Source organism: Desmodus rotundus, chromosome 2 (genome assembly GCF_022682495.2).
Source record: "Desmodus rotundus isolate HL8 chromosome 2, HLdesRot8A.1, whole genome shotgun sequence".
Lineage (NCBI taxonomy): Eukaryota > Metazoa > Chordata > Mammalia > Chiroptera > Phyllostomidae > Desmodus > Desmodus rotundus.
Window position 1 is genome coordinate 57,542,746 of NC_071388.1, and position 19,817 is coordinate 57,562,562.

Here is a 19,817-nt window from a genome sequence, read left to right on the forward strand (position 1 = left end):
TCCCTTGTGAAAAATAAGGAAACAGAAACGCTATCTGGTCTATGAAATGATTCAATATGTTAGAAGAAGGCAGTCAGTCTAAGGAATCAAAGCATATGAGCCTCTAAGAACAAGTTACTGCCCCAAAGAAGAAAAAATTTCAGAGATTATTGCATGTTTTTTTCCTGAGATTATTTTCATATCAAAAACATAATTATCAGCCCTGACCTGGTAGTTCAGCTGGTTAGAACACAGTCCTGATATGTTAAGGTTGTGGATTCAATCCCCAGTTGGGGCACATGCAGCAATCAACCAATGAATGTGTAAATAAGGGGAACAACAAATCAATGTTCCTCTCTCTCTTTAAAAAAAAATCATCAAATTTTAAAAATCCAACTAAAGCAGGGACCTAAAGGTTAGATCCTGCAGAAAACTGAATCAATGATGGAGATGATCTTAAGAAAGCTCCCATAAATCAGAAGATTCAAAGATGAAAAATATACACATAATGATTTTAGAAAGAAGTTACAAAAGGGGAAACATAATAATAACAAATAAGAGTGGAAATCATTGGCCTTCTCTACTACAATAAATGGTAGAGGAAGATAGAGTAGCATTTATGTTTTCCAGGGGAGAATTACAAAAATTTTGTACCAGGCAAAGAGCAACAAGAAGGCATTTTCAGATGTGTGAGTTTTCCAACATGGGACTGCGACAATCACTTTATATTCTAATCTATAAAGGAAAAACTAGTGAAAGTTTACAGGTCACGTTTTCTGATCATAATGCAACAAAACTAAAAATTACTAACAAAAGGACAAAAAATGAAAAAACTTAAAAAGATCATATTTGATCCACATAACTCTTTGGTCAAAGAGGAAACAAAAATGAATTACTACATATTTATTAAATACTGTCCATGAGAACACTATGAGACATTATGAGACATAATGAATGGAATATAACTTAGCATATAAACTGAGAGTCTGAAATGCTTTTTATTTTAAACAAAACCAAATAAAAATAAATGTAAATATCTACATACTTTAGAAAAATAAAATCATAAAAGAACAATTAATAAAGACAACAGATATTAATAAATTAGATCACAAATTAAAATAGCTAAATCTGAAAATGTATTCTTTGAAAATACCAAAAAAATACACAAAACTCTGGCAACTCTAACAAAAAAAATTGAGAGAGATTCCAAATACTCCACATTCAGAATGAGAAAGGTACGTAATCATATGTACGAGGGAGAGATAAAGTAAGACCACTGTGTACAATAATGTGATCAGTTGACTTAGAAGGTGGTATCTGAATAGACCAATACCCATGGGTGAAATAAAAACTGTGATTTAAAAATAAATAAAATAATTAACTACTTCTAAAAAGTAAAAAAGTCAAAATAATTTTACAGGCAATTTCTTTCAAATTTCTAAGAAGCAGTGGATTCCTATAGCAGTAATAGGAATGGATTCGTATCTATTTAAACTGTTTCTAACTATTAAAAACAAGAATCTTCCCAATTTATTTAATGCAGATAGTATAACCATGGTATAATACCTTATAGCTTAGATGGGAAGTTCTATATAAAACACTATCAAAGTCAACACAGAAATATATTGAAAAAAACCCCACTATGTTCAAGTAATGCTTTTTCACGAAAGTACAAGGATAGTTCAACATTAGGAAATCCTTAGTAGAGCTGGTCACCCTTATAGGCCAAAGAAGGAAATAAATATGTTTTATATATCTTTTTATTTTATTGATTTTTTAAATAATTTCAATGATATCTAAAAATAAATCTTATAAAATTTGACATTCTGTCACTAGTTGTTCCCTTTGCTTTCTCCCCAGATCTTTGGAAGGCTGCCTCCTTGAAATTTAAATCTCACCCCAAATATTACCTCCATCTTATCTAAACTAGGATTTCTGTTTATCCTATTATTTAAAAAACAGTTGTTATTTTCTGAAGTTATCTATTCCATTTTTTGTGTTTGCTTATCTCCTCTCCTTCCCACCCCTTCTCACCTATCCCGCTTCCTCCCTGCTATACTGCACAATACAATATAAACCCTATTAGAAAAGGTAACTGACCTGTCTTACCAGTAAATTCTATCCTAGCGCAGATGTACCCTAGCATCAGATCCACTCTCTCATTCAGTGGAGAGAAGGCATACGTTTGACTGGCTCCTGACTCTAATGCTTTGGATGTTGCCAACAAAATTGGGAAACTGGGATAATCTAAACTGAGTCCAGCTCATTAATTCTAAATATAAAAAATGTTTACTGTAAAAACAAACAAACACAAAAACTAAACATACTCCCACCATACAATCTAGCAGTTGAGCTCCTTGGTATTTATTTATCGAAAGGAGTTGAAAACTTGGTCTACACAAAACCCAGCACATAGATGTTGTGTCAGCTTTATTCATAATGGCTAAAACTTGGAAGTGAGCAAAATGTTCTTCAGGAAGTGAGTGGATAAATAAACTGTGATACATCCAGACAGTGGCATATTACTCAGTGCTAAAAAGAAATGAACTATGAAGCAGTGAAAAGACTTGGAGGAAACTTAACTCATATTCCTCTGTGGAAGAAGGCAATCTAGAAAGGCTACATGCTGTAGGATTCCAAGTATATGACATTCTGGAGAAGGCAAAACTATGGAGACAATAAAAGGCCAGAGGTTGCCTGTACAGTACCATAACGACAGATACATGTCATTATGCACTTGTTCACACCCATAGAATGTTAACCCCCAGAGTGAAACGTAGTGTAAACTATGGACTTTGGATGATGATGTTGTGTCAATGCAGGTCCACCAATTTAACAAATGTACCACCCTAGGGGGGGATGTTAATATGGCGGGAGGCTGTGTATGTGTGGGGTGTGGGGTATATAGGAAATCTCTGTGCTTTATCCTCAGTGCTGCTATGAATCTTTAAGTGCTCTAAAAAATAAAGTCAATATCAATAATAGTAAATAATAAATAAAAGAATTAACTATAAAGTAAAAATAAGCTATCTGGAGTGAGAGAATAGGTGAGCAGAAAGAAGGGATAAAAGCTAGATTTCTTTGATTACGTGTATACCTCTTTCATAGATTTGGCAGTGGAACCAGGCAAATACATAATTATAAAATAATATTACAGTTTTAAAAGCAATCCCTTAAGAAAGAACTAGTTAACTAAATAAACCTGTGTATCCTGTCGGTGACGAAACTACAGAGAGGAATTATTGAGTGACTTTAAATATGTCATTTAACTGAACATCCCTAGGGAGATCTACTCTGAGGACAAGAAGGGCAGCAGCCCAATCTTATACTATTTTCAGTAATTATATTGTTGGCTGCAGTGTTGTAATTGTGATTATGAAACAGTTATGTGTATATTGTGGGACGAATTGAGTGAGTATTTATGTTGACATTGTTGAGAACTAAGATTTTTCTTAGTTCTCAGTTAAAGGGAGATACAGATGTAAGATCAATTAGGTTAAGTTTAAAAAAGAAGCAAAAAATTCATACACCTAAATTGGATATAAAGTATCACTAAAAACTCATGATGAATTTTATCTTAAAAGTTTGTTTCCAGCTGTTCCCTATTGTGGCCATCATAGAAATAAAAGCTGTGGCCAGCTGATCAAAATAAAGTTCAATGCCTTTGTGACTTCACACTGGAGCCAGAACTGTAAAAGGCATTTTGATGCACCTTCCCACATTCCCAGGAAGATTATGTATTCTCCTCTTTCCAAAGAGCTGAGACAGTACAGTGTTTGACCCATACCTATCCAAAAATATAATGAAGTTCAGGTTTTTCAAGAACACTACAAAGGGTAGGAAATGGCAAAGTAGTCCAGGTTTATAGGAAGAAATGTGTCGTCTACACTGAATGAGTGCAGCAGGAGAAAGCTAACGGGACAGCTGTTCATGTGGACATTCAGCCCAGCGAGGTGGCTATCACTAGGCTAAAGCTGCCCAATGACCAAAAAGAGATCCTTGAACACAAAGCCAAATCTCGCAAAGTAGGAAAAGAAAAAGGCGAACACAAGGAAGAGACAATTGAGAAAACGCAGAAATAAAGTAATCTTAATACAACTTTCATTAATAACTTAAAAACAAAAAATTTTTTTTCCAGTTCTGCCCACTGTAAAGGCCTAGAAATCATGATTAACCCAATAGCAATGAGCCCCTCTCGTGCCCAGATTGTGGTTCTAAAAGAGATTTCTTACCCAAAAGAACTAGACAAATGGCTGATACCAGATCTGGCTCAGAAAATGTGTAATATAGATTTAAAATAGCTTTTTATACTAAAATTAAAGAAGCTTCGTGTAAAAATCAAGGAGTCTACCTGAACAGGTAGAACTCCAGTGGCCATAAATAGGATACATGTAGCATCAATAAGCATAGTGGAGATGAATTGAAACACACCGAATATGCGTAAATCCATGGCTTCACAGTAATACTTTAAAAAATTGTTAAGAACATTTGAAGTATGCTAGAGAAAAACTATTAATCTGGAAACTCATAAATAAAGGGAAAGAATTAAGCACTTGTCATTCCTTTCTGTCATTCCTTTCTTATGTAATACATACCTCAGGGTAAGCAAATAGCCCATTAACAGAAGTTTTTTTATAAAGGTATACTAGCTAATAAACAAAGAAGGAATGATGGAATCATTCCTGCATTGCCTGATTAGATTTTGAATCTAATAGGAAATGGTTATTGGTGGCTGATAACATGGAGAGAAAATTATATAGTATCTATGTAATTCCCTGATAGAAGTACCCTACCCAGTACCACATATGAAGTAGTATTGCCAGAAATAAAAAACAAACAAAAAATCCTAACCTGAATCTGACCATGCCTTATATCTAGCCACTGACTTATAGGAAATAGAGAGAAAGAGAAAGAAACATGTTAAATGACACCATGGGAATGCACTTAAGTAAACTCTAGACATACGGAACTTCTACAGGATAAATGATTTGTAAGAACAAAAACATCAGAAAAAAATCTCAAGAAACTGATTGTAGTGTGTGAATTATTTATGTACTCATTCAAACAAACTTGAAACAATTAAAAGACAACTGAGAAATGTAAACATTGATTGGAAATTTAATGATATTAAGAAATGATGATGATGATTTTAGGATGTGATCATTATATTGGAGGCATTTGTAAAGGAGCCCTTATCTTTTAAAGGTTCACAATATGCTAAATGAAATAAGCCAGTCAGAGAAAGACAATACTGAATCATTTCACTGATATGTGGAATATAATGAACAAACTAAAGTAACAAGGAAAATGGGGACAGACTCATAGATGGGGAGCAGGATGACAGCTAGTGGTGGTGGGGGAAGGTTGGGCAAGGGGTTGAGGAAAAAGGAAAAAGGACTCATGGACATAGACAACAGTGTGGTGACTGCTGAGCAGAGGGGGTTATAAGGGGACTAAATGGTAATGGAAAAAACACAATAAAGGTTAAATAAAAAATAAAATATTTATTTTAGATATAAAAACAATGATGGGCTTAGCTATTTCTATTTCTTGGTCAAAGGATCATTTCCTGAGTTTTAAAAAATATTTTAAGCAATATTTTCCTCAATTAATAGGTAACATTTTTGTGTGCATGAAAGTCTAATTGGACATAAAAAATTTTGTTTAGATTCCAAGGAAAATTTTGTTTCCAACTCATCTTGGGACAATCATGTCAGTCAGAGAAACTCTGCAATAATATCTGAAAAAAATTTATAATAAACATTATGTGTAGAATCCTTACTGCCTCAAAACTCAGAATTTTCCTTATAATAATGATCATTCAAAAGGACTTGAAAATCATTTTCATTTTCCCTGACTGGACTTACCTGTCTCCCATTTGCACGTAAACTTCCTTTCCTGCATATTTTCAATGGCCCAATAAGCCCAGTGAATATATCTTTGGTGGGATCCACAGCAGAATAATACATCTTAGACAGACAGACAGGGTCCTTGTAAGTGGGTCCCACTTCGTTGGGGACAGACCATTCATAGGTGAATGTTTCTTTGGGTGGCACATAGGAGGCTGAAGGACGAGGCGCACCTGTGAGGAAGGTCACATCACTGAGGTTAAGAGTACTTTCTAATGTGGTGAATTGAGTCACAAAGTAGACTGGGTTTTGTCTGGGATAACCCACTTCTGAGCTCCCTGTGAGTTAGAATGGAATCCTACTTGAGTGAAATCCTCCTTGTGCTCTAGTGTGAGGTCACTGATGGGTGTGATTTCCTCCACGAAGCCTCCGCTAAAGCTCTGTCTGAGACTGGTGCTTCCTACCATCAAAAGGTTTGCAACCACCTCCCCCAAATTCACATATTGGAACCCTAATGCCCTAATGTGATGGTGTTAGGTGAGGCCTTTGGGAGATGATTAGGTCATGAGAGTGGAAGCCGTATTGAAGGGGATTAGTGACCTTATAAAGAGGCCCCACATTGCTGCTTAGCCCTTTCACCAAGTTAGAATATAATAAGAAACCTGAGATCCAAAAGAGGGCCTTCCCCCAACCATGTCCTGATCTCGAACTCCCAACCACCAGAATTGTAAGAAATAAATGTCTGTTGTTTATAAACCATCCAGCCTGTGGTAATTAGTTATAGCAGCCTGAATGGACTAAGACAGTGCCCTCTTTTGCTCTCACAGCTCTAAGAATTTCTCTAGCACCTTGCGTGCTATTTGTGCATATCCCCCACCCCCACCCAAACAGAACTTAACCTTCTTGAAGGCAAGCACTGCCTCTATCAGCTAGAACAACACCTGCAAATAGGGGGTAATCAATGAATTTTTCTATTGAAGAAAACTAAATTGAAAAAATTTTATAACTGAAGGAGAGCTTGTTGATGATCCTGTTCATATCTCCCAATTTCACACTGAGGAAACTGAGGCCATACATTATATTTTATATCCCCAGATGAAAGAGTAGAGGAATTGTATAGCAGTGGTTATATATGGAACTATGGATAATATTTTGAGCTGTACCTTTTTATATTTTTAAAATATTCTAAAGGGAGTACCTAATTACAAGAACATTTTTAAAATTTAAAAATCACCCAAATGGTACTCCAGAAATGTGTAATTGATATAATCCAAGTAAGTTACAGCCAGCATCGTCAATAATCATCCAATGAAGACAGGACAAAGTTCCATAACCCAATTGGAAATGGTAGGAGAAGAGGTATGTTTACTTCCTGATGTTATATGAGCAGTTTTCTCAGAAGCCCTGCCTTCAGTTTTCATAGGACAGTTTTCCTGAGGTGCGTGGCCCAGTGGGTTAGTAAACATTGTTGATTGGTCACAGAGCGCTATACTCACTTCCACTCTCAGGGTTGTAGTGAGAGGCATAGTATGTGCCCTCGTTGCTCTTACTGACTCTCACTCCAATTGGCTCAATGCTGAGGGGATATTCTCCTTTATTACGGAAGGTGACTTTGATGGTGTCTCCCACCTCTGCCCAAATGACAGGACCTAGGGACAAAGAGGATTGTTATCCTTTTTGGTATGTAATATACAGAATATTTTCTTTGGCTTGTCTTCTGGCAAGAACCACTGTGAACAACATGCTTATCGGTGGCAAATAGAAAGACTGGATTTTAAGAGCTCATTATCAGTTTGACATGATGAGATTAGAAAGAGATGAGCTGGGCTTTTCAATTCAGCTTCAGGTTAATGAAATTTGCTATCATTTTATCCAAGTCAGTTTACAAGTTTTATTCATCTACAAGAAACTGTTCAGAGGGTCCAAGCTTTCCTCACCCTTGTCTTCTGTTGGCTAGATGGGTGTTACTTTTTACAAGAGTGGAGGGGTGCTATAAACTCTGACTACCCAAAGGGAGGGAGAAAATAAATTCAATTTTCTTGGATGTGAAGAGTAACACTGCTGTGAATTTTCCATCACCAAAACTCTTACTATCACCAAATATAGAATAAAACTTAGATATACAGTACATAAGTACTTTATGTAATATGTAAAATGCTATTTATTGAGAGCTTCCTATGTGCTTTTTGGAGTGTTTATGTGAATTAACTTATTTAATCCTTACAACAGCTTTAGGGGTAAGGATTATTATTATTATTTCCATTTTACAGGAAGGGAAGAGGCACAGAAAATTGAGTACTCTCAAAGGTCACACAGCTAATAGGTGAAGAGTAGGGACAGTCTGTATGCACCTACTCTGTTGTTCTGCCTGAGTTCCTAAGCAAGGACAGGTCTCTGGGCTCTGCCTGAGGGCAGTCCACTGAAGGCTCTCAGACCAACACAGCCTGTCTCATTAGTAGCCTGGAGTTTATTTCTAAGGGAGTGTGTCTTTAGCTAAGGGCAGAGGCTAATAGTTTCATTGCCGATTTAAACAACTCACCTAAACACACAATTTCCCTTACCTCTTTGACAAAAAAGAAAATCATTATTTGAAGCCAGCATGGTTTTTAATGATGAAGATTTACTATTGGTAACTTGCATGTGGAAAAGTAAATCAGCTGATGCATGTTACTGATGATTGATCTTCCATATCCCTACTTTTTATGAAGAAGGCATGCTGTGGGTCCGGAAGTCTCTGTTCTTTCTGAGGTTCGTATAGCCCAGGGGGAGAGCACAATGGTCATTCATGTTCTGCGTGGACTCACCCAGGATGCCAAGATGTTCCTCTTCAGGGCCTCTTTCCTTTTGATTTGTGAAGGAGGCATCTGTGTACTCACGATAAACCAGTTTTTTATAAGAGCCTCCAATTCTGGTAGGACCGTGTTCAAAAAATACCTCTGAAGCACTGCCAAAATGAGAAGTGTTTAATGCTGGAGTTGAAGCATTAAATAGAAAGTGGGTATTCACATAGGATACTAACAGAAGAGAAAAATTCTGACCAGTGCTTAGAGAATATTATCCCCCATGATTTACTAAATACTCAGACAGACTAGGCCACTTCATAGAGGGATGTTCAGTTAAGGACGGGAGAATCAAGGCAAAGAAGTTCCATTTTTCCAAGTGAGGTAAAAAAAAATTTAAGAAGGCCCATATCAACTTCTGATGGTTAATAAATTATTCTGAAATTGAATCTTTACTTGAATCAGATAAGATGGAGGCATAGGTAAAAATACTTTGCCTCCTCTCACAACTACAGAAAAATTACGTTTAGACTACAAAACAAGTAACACCTAGAATCATCAGAATATCAAGCTATATGTAAGTCCAACAGCAAGGGATTTAAAGAAGCTACATCATTCAGACAGATAGGAGGCATAAGACATGGAGACAGGTGGAGAGGTGCAGGGGCTGCGGAAGTGGTGTGGAGCTATAGGACTGACACAGAGAGGCAGTGGAATGGGTAGTCCCACATTCATGTATGGTGGTTAAAAATCAGGAGGGATACTTCAGGAGCAAGGGATCCTAGCCCCCAAACAGGCTACCCAGCAGCCCAGGGGTCCAGTGCCAGGAAGATAATCCCCACAATTTCTGGCTGTAAAAACCAGTGGGGGTTGGGGTGGTGGAAGAAACTGCTGGACTATCAGGACACTTGTCTTTAAGGGTCCACATGGATTTAGGACTTATATAGACCCACCCACTCTGGGATTCAGCACCAGAGCAGCAGCTAGAAGGGCACAAGTGGCATACAAGGAGAAAGTGAGGAGAATGGAAACAGAGCAAGTGCTAGGGGACATCTTCCTCCCCAGCAAACCTCCAGAAGCCAGGCAGTGGCATTGTCTCCTCTCTGAGCCCTCTCCCACACAGAGCAACAATGCAGGGAAATGGGTTGCCCCACCCCAGTGATCACTTAAAGTTCCACCTCACACACTTTACTGGTCCACTCTTCTACAACAGGCCATGTTAGCAAGAGAGAGAGTCAAAGCAGCTCTACCTAATACACAGAAACAAACACAGGGAGGCTGCCAAATTGAGGAGATAGAGAAATATGGTCCAATTGAAAGAACAGAACAAAACTCCAGACAAAGAATTAAACAAAATGGAGATAACCAACTTATCAGATACAGAGTTCAAAACGCTAGTGATCAGGATGCTCAAAGAACTCATTGAATACAGCAACAACATAAAAAAGAACCAGGCAGAAATGAAGGTTACGGTAAGTGAAATAATGAAGAATCTACAGGGACCCAAGAGTGGAGGGGATGACACTGAGAATAAAATCGACAATTTGGAACACAAGGAAGAAAAAAGCATTCAACCAGAACAGCAAGAAAAAAAAAAGAATTAAAAAAAACAGGACAGAATAAGAAGCTTCTGGGGCATCTCCAAATGCACCAACATTCAAATCGTAGGGGGACTCCAGAAGGAGAAGAGGAAGAGCAAGAAACCAAAAACTTATTTGAAAAAATAATGAAAGAAAAATTCCCTAATTTGGTGTAGGAAATAGACACAGAAGTCCAAGAAGCCCAGAGAGCCCAAAACAAGTTGGACCCAAAGAGGAACACACTAAGATACATCAAAATTAAAATGCCAAAAAGCATCAAGAGAAAAGCAGAGTTACCTACAAAGGAGTTCCCTTAAGACTGACAGGTGATTTTTCAAAAAAACAAACAAACAAAAAAAAACCCCCCAAACTTTGCAGGCTAGAAGGGACTGGCAAGAAGTATTCAAAGTAATGAAAAGCAAGGACCTACAACCAAGATTATTCTATCCAGCAATGCTATCATTTAGAAAGCCAAGGGCAAATAAAGTGCTTCCCAGAGAAGGTAAAGCTAAAAGAATTAATCATTACCAACCCATTATTATATGAAATGTTAAAGGGACTTGTTTAAGAAAAAGAAGATCAAAACTATGAACATTAAAATGGCAACAAATTTACAACTATCAACAACGGAATCTAAAATAGCAAACCACACAAACAACCAGAACAGGAACAGAATCATAGATATGGAGATCACTTGGAGGATTATCAGCAGGGAGGGAAAAGGTGGAAAATGGGGGAAAAGGGGCAGGGATTAACTAACATATATTGGTAGGTACAAAATAGACAGGAGGATGTTAAGAATAGAAATTTGAAGCCAAAAAACTTATATGCATGACCCATGGACATGAACTAAGGTGAGGGGTGGGGGATGGCTGGAGGGAATGGAGGTACTAGACAGAAGGAGGCAAAGAGGGAAAAATTGGTGTAACTGTAGTATCATAATCAATAAAATATATTAAAAATACATTTTTGTTGTTATTAAATGTAAAAAATAAAAATAAAATTGAATCTTTATTCCTGGCCAGTGTAGCTCAGTTGGTTGGAGTATCATTCTGTGCACTGAAAGGTTGTGGGTTTGATTCCTGGTCAGGAAGCCAAGGGGAAGCAACTAATCAATGTTTCTCTGTTACATTGACGTTTCTCTCTCTCTCCCCAGACTTCTCTCTCTAAAAGCAATGAAAAAAATGTCCTTGGGTGAGGACAAAAAAAATTTAAAAAACTGAATCATCCTGACCAATGTGTCTCAGTTAGATTAGGGGTCTTCCTGCAAAGTGATGGGCTGGCGGTTTGATTCCTGATCAGGACAAATGCCCGAATTACAGGTTCAGTTCTTGGTTGGGGTGCATGCAAGAGGCAACCCATCAGTATTTTTTGCATTGATGTTTCTCTCCCTGTTTTTCTCCCTCCATTCCCCTCTCTCTGAAAATAAATAAGTAAAATATTTTGTAAAAACTGGATCTTTAAACAAATTATGGAATGTTTCAAAATACAGTACCTACCGCTTATTGCATGTTAGCACCAACCAGGAGCTCATATGGGAATGCAACAAAGTTTGTAACAGTCTTCTGATTTTACAAATGAAGAAGTTCAATCTTAGAAAGACATTTGACTTCACAAAACCACCCATTCATCTTTTCTTTCACTGGACAAGTGTATTAAACACCTGCTGTTTGCCGGGAACTCTGTGATGTGCTGATGACATAACCATAAGCAAGCAGGACCCAACTCTGTGCACTTTAACCTGACATCTGTCAGGGAAGACAGACTATCAACCAATCAATGTGATAACATGTAATTAGCACAATATTTTATGGAGCATTTCTCGTGGAGTTGGGGAAAGTTCTGGAAAGAGGCTCTCAAAGGCTTTCCAGAGGAAGTGATTTTTTAAAAACTATCTAGAAGTAGAATTAAAAAGGTCAAGTGTGTGTGGTGGGAGAATGGGGCAGGTGTTGACAAATGAGAAACAGCCTGTAGGACAGCACACAGTGTGACAGCAGCACAGCATATAGGGCAGGGCAGGGGCAGAGAATGAGGGGTGAACAGGAGGAACTAAGTAAGGCTTTCAGTATTCCATCCCAGGGCCGTGGGGAAGCTTTGAAACATGTAAGCATTTAGGATTCATGTTTTAGTGGGATTCCTTGGGCTGCTACCTAGAGAATGTGTTAGCATATGCTAGACTGCGGTAGGGAGACAAATCAGGAGGTAGCTTCAAAAACTCAGTGAGAGGTAGTGATGACTTCAGGGGTCTTGGTAAGGAGGATGGAGAGAAATAGACAGCTTTCAGGGATATTTAGGATATAATGTATGTGTTGAGAGAAGAAGAAGGGATTAGTGAAAGAGGGCGGGAGTCAAAGATGGTGCTCAGGTTTGGAGCTTGATAGATGGATGATGATTTATTCAAGGACAGAAGGCAACACATAATTGTGAGGAAGATAATGGATTTAGGTTTGGACATATGGATTTAAGGAAGCCTCAACCAAGTGGGTTGTCAATTAAGCAGTTTGAAATGCAAATCTGCAATTTATAAGAAAGAGCCTTCTGGGCTAGAAGTGCAATTTTGAGAGTTAGGGCATCTGGATATCCATGTAGCCTGGGCCTTAAACCTCTGCTTCAGGAATCACAGACCTGGGTTGAGCCAGGCCCAACTATTGACTTGTGTGTTGTTGAGTAAATTACCTAATCTTTCTAAGTAGTTGAATGGCAAATGAAGCTTTTCTGAAGAGGTGATATTTGAGCAGAAACTTGAAGCAGGGAGGTGGCAGGATCTCATCGATATTTTTGAAAATTCACAATAGATGACAGTAGAAAAAAAAGATTGGGGCTGGAAATGGCTCAGAGGTTGTGGAAAACCTCAGATATGTACAAAGAGTAGCTTTTGTGAATTAAAGGATATACATGATCAAGTGAGTGACAAGAAAACCTTCAGATGGGAGAAAATATTTGCAAAGCATATATCTGATAAAGGGTTAATATCTAAAACATCTGATGATCCAAGATGGTGGCAGAGTAGATGGAAGCTACACTAACCTCTTCCAAGGACAAAACTGGAATTACAACTAAATTATAGAAAAAACCATTTTGAATAACTAACTGAACACTAGCTGGAGAGAAGCCTTTTAGCCAAGGACATACAGAAGAAATCATATCACCACAGTAGACTGGCAGGAAGCACAGAGCTGTGAGAAGGCTGCCTGGGCTTCCACAGATGGCAGCTGAAGTACTGGAGAGATAGTTCAGCAGCTGGTGGGGTCCCCCTGAGAAATGTGGGGTCTAAACACCAAGCTGGGCTCCCCAGCCTAGAGCACCAGAACTGGGAAAGGAACCCAAATAACACGTGGCTGTGAAAAGCAGCGGGGGTTCTGTCCTTCAGGGAGAGATGGCTAGAGTTGCAGAGAGCCTACTCAAGGGCCAACACACAAAATTTCATTTGTAGCCATTTACCCTGGGCTCATGCAGAGGGAGGGCAGAGCATACTAGAGCCACATGAGGAAAATTTGGGACTGATGGCTTTGATGAGAAAACTGAAGAATAAGCTGTGATGATTCCTGTGCTCAGTCATTCTCCATACTGCAGAAGCCATCTTTCTTGGGCAGAGTACTCTACTCTAAGTGGCAACAGCCTGAGGGGAAGCAATAACCCACCCTTGCAGGAATCCCGCTCTCCCTACCTTGTGAAGCTTAAGCCAGTCTGCTGACGAGTACAGCTGGATGCACTTTTATTGATTATGCCTAAGAGAAAGCCTGCAGGTGAAGGTGGATCTCTGGAAGCTTTGAGACTTATGCTGACCCTCCCCTAGGTCCAGTGCTGGTAAAAGCTAGTCTTGGTGCACAGCTTGTTTCTCTTTCTGCACGTACCCAGGCCCAGCAGAGGGAGTAACATACTGTGGCTTGCTGACAGAGCCAAGCAGGTTGCCCAGGGCCAGTCACAGTCACTGTCTGAATAGACCACACCAGCGTCTTTGTATATCAATGTAATACAAAGAAACAAACACAAAGAGACAGCCAAAAATAGGAAGACGAAGAAACAGGCCTCAAGTGAAAGAACAAGGGAATTCTCCAGAAAAAGAACTAAATGAGAGGAGGCAAGTAATTTATCAGACATAGAGTTCAAAGTAATGATTGTAAGGATGTTCAAATGCATGAAGAGACATAAAAATCATAAAAAAAGGACCAGTAAGAAATGAAGATTGCAATATCTGAAATAAGTAATACACTGGAAGAAATAAACAGTAGGTTAGATGAAGCAGAGAATTGAACAGTGATTTGGAAGACAAGGTAGAAAAAAACCACCCAAACAGAACAGCGAAAAGAAAAAAGAATTAAAAAAATGAAATGAGTTTCAGAAATCTTTGGAACAACATGAAGTGTAACAACATCTTCATCATGGGTCTACCGGAAGGAGCAGAGAGTGAGCAAGGGATCGAGAAACTATTTGGAGAAATAATGACCCAAAACTTCCTTAACCTGGTGAAGGGAAAAGACACATAAGTCCAGGAAGTGCAGAGAGTCCAAAACAAGATGGACCCAAAGAGGCCCATACCAAGACCATCATAACTGAAATGGCAAAGCTTAACGACAACGAGAGAATCTTAAAAGTGGCAGGAGATAAGCAGTTACCTACAAGGGAGCTCCCATTAGGCTGTCACCTGATTTCTCAATTGAAACATCTCAGGCCAAAGGGGATTGGCATGAAATATTCAAGGTAATGAAAAGCAAGAACATATATAACTAAGGGTACTTTACCCAGCAAGACTATCATTTAAAATTGAAGGAGAAATAAAGAGTTCCCAGACAAGAAAAAGCTGTAGGAGTTTGTTCCCACCAAAACAGTATTGTAACAATGGTTGAAGGGATTGATTTTAGAAAAGGAGAAAAAGAAGACAAAGAAACAGAGGAAAATAGTTTAAAAATAAAATGGCAATAAATACATATCTATCAATAATCACTTTAAATGTAAATGGCTTAAGTGCTCCAATCAAAAGACATAGGTAGCTGAATGGATAAAAGACAAGACCCATATATACCGTATTTTGTCATGTACAATGCACACCCACATTTTCCTGCACATTATACATGGGATTATTATACCCATTATTATACACATGGTATGTAACCATTATACCCACGTATAATGCACATCCTTATTTTTCCTTCAAAATTTTGGGCAAAAAGTACACATTACACATGGCAAGAAATAGTATCCTGTCTCCAAGCAACCCACCTCAGAATGAAAGATGTACACAGACTAAAAATAAAGGATTAAAAAAGATATTTCATGAAAATGGAAAGGAAAAAAAGCTGAGGTAGCAGTACTAATGTCTGACAAAATAAACTTTAAAACCAAGGCTACAGTAAGAGACAATGAAGGACATTACATAATGATAAAGGGAACAATCCAAAATATTTAAAGAACTCCTATAACTTGACAACAACAACAAAACAACCCAATTAAATAAATGAACAAATGACTTGAACAGACATTTCTCCATATGGCCAAGAAGCATATGAAAAGATGTTCAACATCACTAATCATAAGAAAAATGGAAATCGAACCCACTGTGAGATACCACTTTACACCCATTAGGATAGCTAGTTACAACAAAACAAGACACAGAAAATAAGTGTTGGCAAGGATGCAGAGTAATTGGAACCCTTGTATATTGCTAGTGGAAATATAAAATGTTGCAGTGGTTGTGGAAAAAAGTATGGCAGTTCCTCAAAAAAAAAAAGTATTACCATATGACTCATAACTTCACTTTCAGGTGTACAACCAAAAGAACTGAAAGCAGGAACCTAAAAAGATACTTGGATTATAATGTTCCTAACAACATTATTTATAATAGCCAAAAGGTACAACAAACAACCCAACTGTTCATCAACAGATAGATGAATAAATAAAAGGTGGTATATGTAATACAATGAAATATTATTCAGCCTTAAAGAGGAATGAAGTTCTGATACATGCTAAAACATTGATGAGCCTTATAAAAATTATGCTAAGTGAAATAAGTGAGGTGAAAAAGGACACATATTATATGATTTCACTTGTATGAGGTGCCTAAGATAGGCAAATTCATAAAGACAAAAAGTAGAATAGAATCAATTGGGTTGGCAAAAAATTCATTTGTTTTTTTCCTGTAAGATGGTACTAGTAGTGCTTAGTTTTATTTAACTTCATTTGAAACTATTTTGTTAGATTGTATTGTGACAGCTGTCATATCAGCACTCATTTAAAAACTTATCTAAATTGATGATTTTTTGTGTAGCCATTTTGATATTGAAGACGGAAGAAGATATGCAACATTTGCGGCATATTATGGTTTATTATTTTAAGAAAGGTAAAAATGCAACTGAAACACACAAAAAAGATTTATGCAGTGTATAGAGAAGGTGTTGTGACTGATCAAATGTGGTTTGTGAAGTTTTGTGCAGGAAGTTTCTCACTAGGCGATGCTTCATGGTTGCCTAGACCAGTTAAAGTTGATAGCAATTAAATCAAGACATTAATTGAGAACAATCAATGTTATACCACTTGGGAGATAGCTGACATACTCAAAATATTCAAATCAATAAAGTTACTGGTGAAAATGAAAAATGTGCCTTTTATTTTACAGAAAAAACCATACAGATTTTTGGCCAACCCAATATAAGTGGTTGGGGAGTTATTGTTTACTGGGTATAGAGTTTCTATTTCAAATAATGAGAAATTTCTGGAAATGAATAGTGTTGATTCCACAACCTTGTGAATGTATTTAATGCTGCTGGATTGTACAATCTTGTTTTTTCAGAAAGGAAAACAAATGAATTGACCTGTCTAATGGTATTCAGTGTTTTTTTAGGATTTTGTTAAGCATTTGATAACTTTTAAACCTATCTTTTTTCATGAATTCAAAAGACTCAAAGGTCAGAGTTCTCAAACTTGGACTCATCCCAAACACCTTAACAAATACTGAGCAGACACAGGGGCCAAGGTGAAGGCATAGGTAAATATGCTTTGCCTCTTTGTACAACCAAAGAAGGAAATAGCCCATTCAAAAACAAAAAACCACCAGACAATCAAACTGAATGGAAGTCTGACAGCCAAGGAATTAAAGAAGAAACACTTATCCAGACTGGTAGGAGGGGTGGAGACGGGCAGCCAGGAAAGAGAGGACATGCAGCAAGGTGGCAGCTGGCAGGGTAGGCAGTTCCACATTTGTGTGTAGATAAACTGGGAGGAATGACAGGAGAGCAAGACAGACCACACAACCCAGGTTTCCACTGTGGGCAAGATAAGGCCTCAGAACCTCTGGCTTTAAAAAGTTCTGGGGGTTGTGATGGCAGGGGAAATTGCTAGTCTCTTGAAACTGGGGCAAGAGCCAAGCAGCTGGCATTGTTCCCTCTCTGACTACTCCCCCACATACAACACCACAATGCAGCAAAGTGGGTTGCCTTGCCCTGGCAAATACCTAAGGCTCTGCCCCTTACAACATAAAAGGTGTGCCAAGCAAAGAAATATGGCCCAAATGAAAGAACAGATCAAAACTCCAGAAAAACAACTAAGCAACAAGGAGATAGCCAGCCTATCAGATGCAGAGTTCAAAACACTGGTGATCAGGATGCTCACAAAAATGATTGAGTATGGTAGCAAAGTAAAGGAAGAAGTGAAGACTATACAAAGTGAAATAAAGAAAAATATACAGGGAACTAACAGGGAAGGGAAGGAAACTGGAACTCAAATCAATGATTTGGAATAAAAGGAAGAAATAAACATGCAACTGGAACAGAATGAAGAAACAAGAATTCAAAAAAATGAGGAGAGGCTTAGGAATCTCTGGGACAACTTTAAACATTCTAACATGTGAATCATAGGGGTGCCAGAAGGGGAAGAGGAAGAGCAAGAAATTGAAACTTATTTGAACAAATAATGAAAGAAAACTTCCCCAATCTGGCAAAGGAATTAGACATACAAGCCCAGGAAGCTCAGAGAGTCCCAAAAATGTTGGACCCAAAGAAGAACATGCCAAGACACATAATAATTAAATTACCCAAGATTAAAGATAAGGAGAGAATCTTAAAAGCAACAAGAGAAGAGAGTTACCTACAAAGGAGTTCCTATAGGACTATCAACTGATTTCTCAAATAAAAACAAAAACAAAACCAAAAAACCTTGCAGGCAAGAAAGGGCTGGAAAGAAGTATTCCAAGTCATGAAAGGCAAGGACTTACATCCAAGATTACTCTATCCAGCCAAGCTATCATTTAGAATGGAAGGGCAGATAAAGTGCTTCCTAGATAAGGTCAAGTTAAAGGGGTTCATCATCACCAATCCCTTATTATCTGAAATTTTAAAGGGACTTATCTAAGAAAAAGAAGATCAAAAACTATGAACAGTAAAATGACAACAAACTCACAACTATCAGCAACTGAACCTAAAAAAACAAAACAAAAACAAACTGAACAAACAACTAGAACAGGAACAGAATTACCAAAATGGAGATCATTGAGAAGATTATCAGCGGTGAGAGGGAGTGTGGAGAGTGGGGTAAAAGTACAGGGTATAAAAAACATAATTGGTTGGTACAAAATAGGCAGGAGGAGGTTAAGAATAGTGTAGGAAATGTAGAAGCCAAAGAATTTACATGTACGATCCATGGACATGAATGAAGTGGGGGGAATGCTGGAGGGAATATGGGTAGTGGGCAGAGGGCAATAAAGGGGAGAAGAAAAGAATGGGAGAACTGTAATAGCATAATCAATAAAATATACTTAAAAAACTGAGCTGTCAAGTTACTCAATTTCAGGTACCAATTAAAATTTTAGTATCTGACTGGACATTTTATGATTTTTTAGGGGGAGGCATATTTTTTTAAAAAATAGTCTTTTTTCTGATTTACCTTCCAGGTGATGTTAAGTTTTCTTTGGTGAAGGTGTCTATGCCAGAGGGTGCATAATTCCAGATGATTTCCTCAGCAGCAATGTAGTAGTGTCTAATGTGTTTCCCAGGGATACTCTCCTCTGATGAAGGCTTCTTACAGTCTTGTACTAGGAAAAAGGCCTGCAAACCAGCTGAAAACCACAAAAGAATAGATGTATTAGTAGAGCCAATGTTTCTCCTATTGCCTTGTAAATGGCAGGTGGAAACTGAAGAAATAGATAGCCAGAAACAATATTATAAATTAGAGGAAACAGTTATAAATAAATTACTACTGATGGAGAATTCCAGCAGTTTTTTTTTAAAACTTCTCTATATAACATAGAGAAAAGATATTAATGAGTAGTGTTTTCAAAAATATGGTACCAGTTTCTGTGGGCTTTTACATGGGATGTCTTTTGATGAGGAAAAAAGACAGTAAGTGAAGAAAGGCTTTGCCATGTTTTAAAAGGTAGTGTGGGGTAGAGGAGGTGGAATAGAACAAACATCTGTAATTACTGTTCTCTCACACAAAATGGTTGGGCATCTGCTGTACTAGGCCTTCTGCTGCCAAGGTCACATTGAGAGGTGAGATTATGTTTGAAGGTCAAAGTAACATACCCAAAAATCCAGATTAAGCCTTAATTTCTTTGAATGGAAAAAGCATGTCCACTCACAGCTGTAAGTCAAGAGTAGAGATTGTGACTGACAGACATGGTTGCTTATATAGTGACAGTC

The 19,817-nt window shown here is 37.7% G+C and overlaps 1 protein-coding gene and 1 pseudogene across 3 annotated transcripts in view; one reads left to right on the forward strand and one right to left on the reverse strand.

The window, feature by feature from the left end:
* CP (ceruloplasmin) overlaps nucleotides 1-19,817 on the reverse strand; it is an 80,276-nt gene that overhangs the window by 33,059 nt on the left and 27,400 nt on the right. For all 3 annotated transcript variants that reach the window (XM_024556306.3, XM_053918245.1, XM_053918244.1), the window contains exons 6-9: nucleotides 19,063-19,234; nucleotides 8,633-8,772; nucleotides 7,325-7,477; nucleotides 5,847-6,061 (exon numbers count right to left, since the gene is read on the reverse strand). In XM_024556306.3, coding sequence (XP_024412074.2) covers nucleotides 5,847-6,061; nucleotides 7,325-7,477; nucleotides 8,633-8,772; nucleotides 19,063-19,234 — 680 coding nt within the window. The remainder of the gene's footprint in view (nucleotides 1-5,846; nucleotides 6,062-7,324; nucleotides 7,478-8,632; nucleotides 8,773-19,062; nucleotides 19,235-19,817) is intronic.
* LOC112300919 (large ribosomal subunit protein uL24 pseudogene) lies at nucleotides 57-4,061 on the forward strand (annotated as a pseudogene).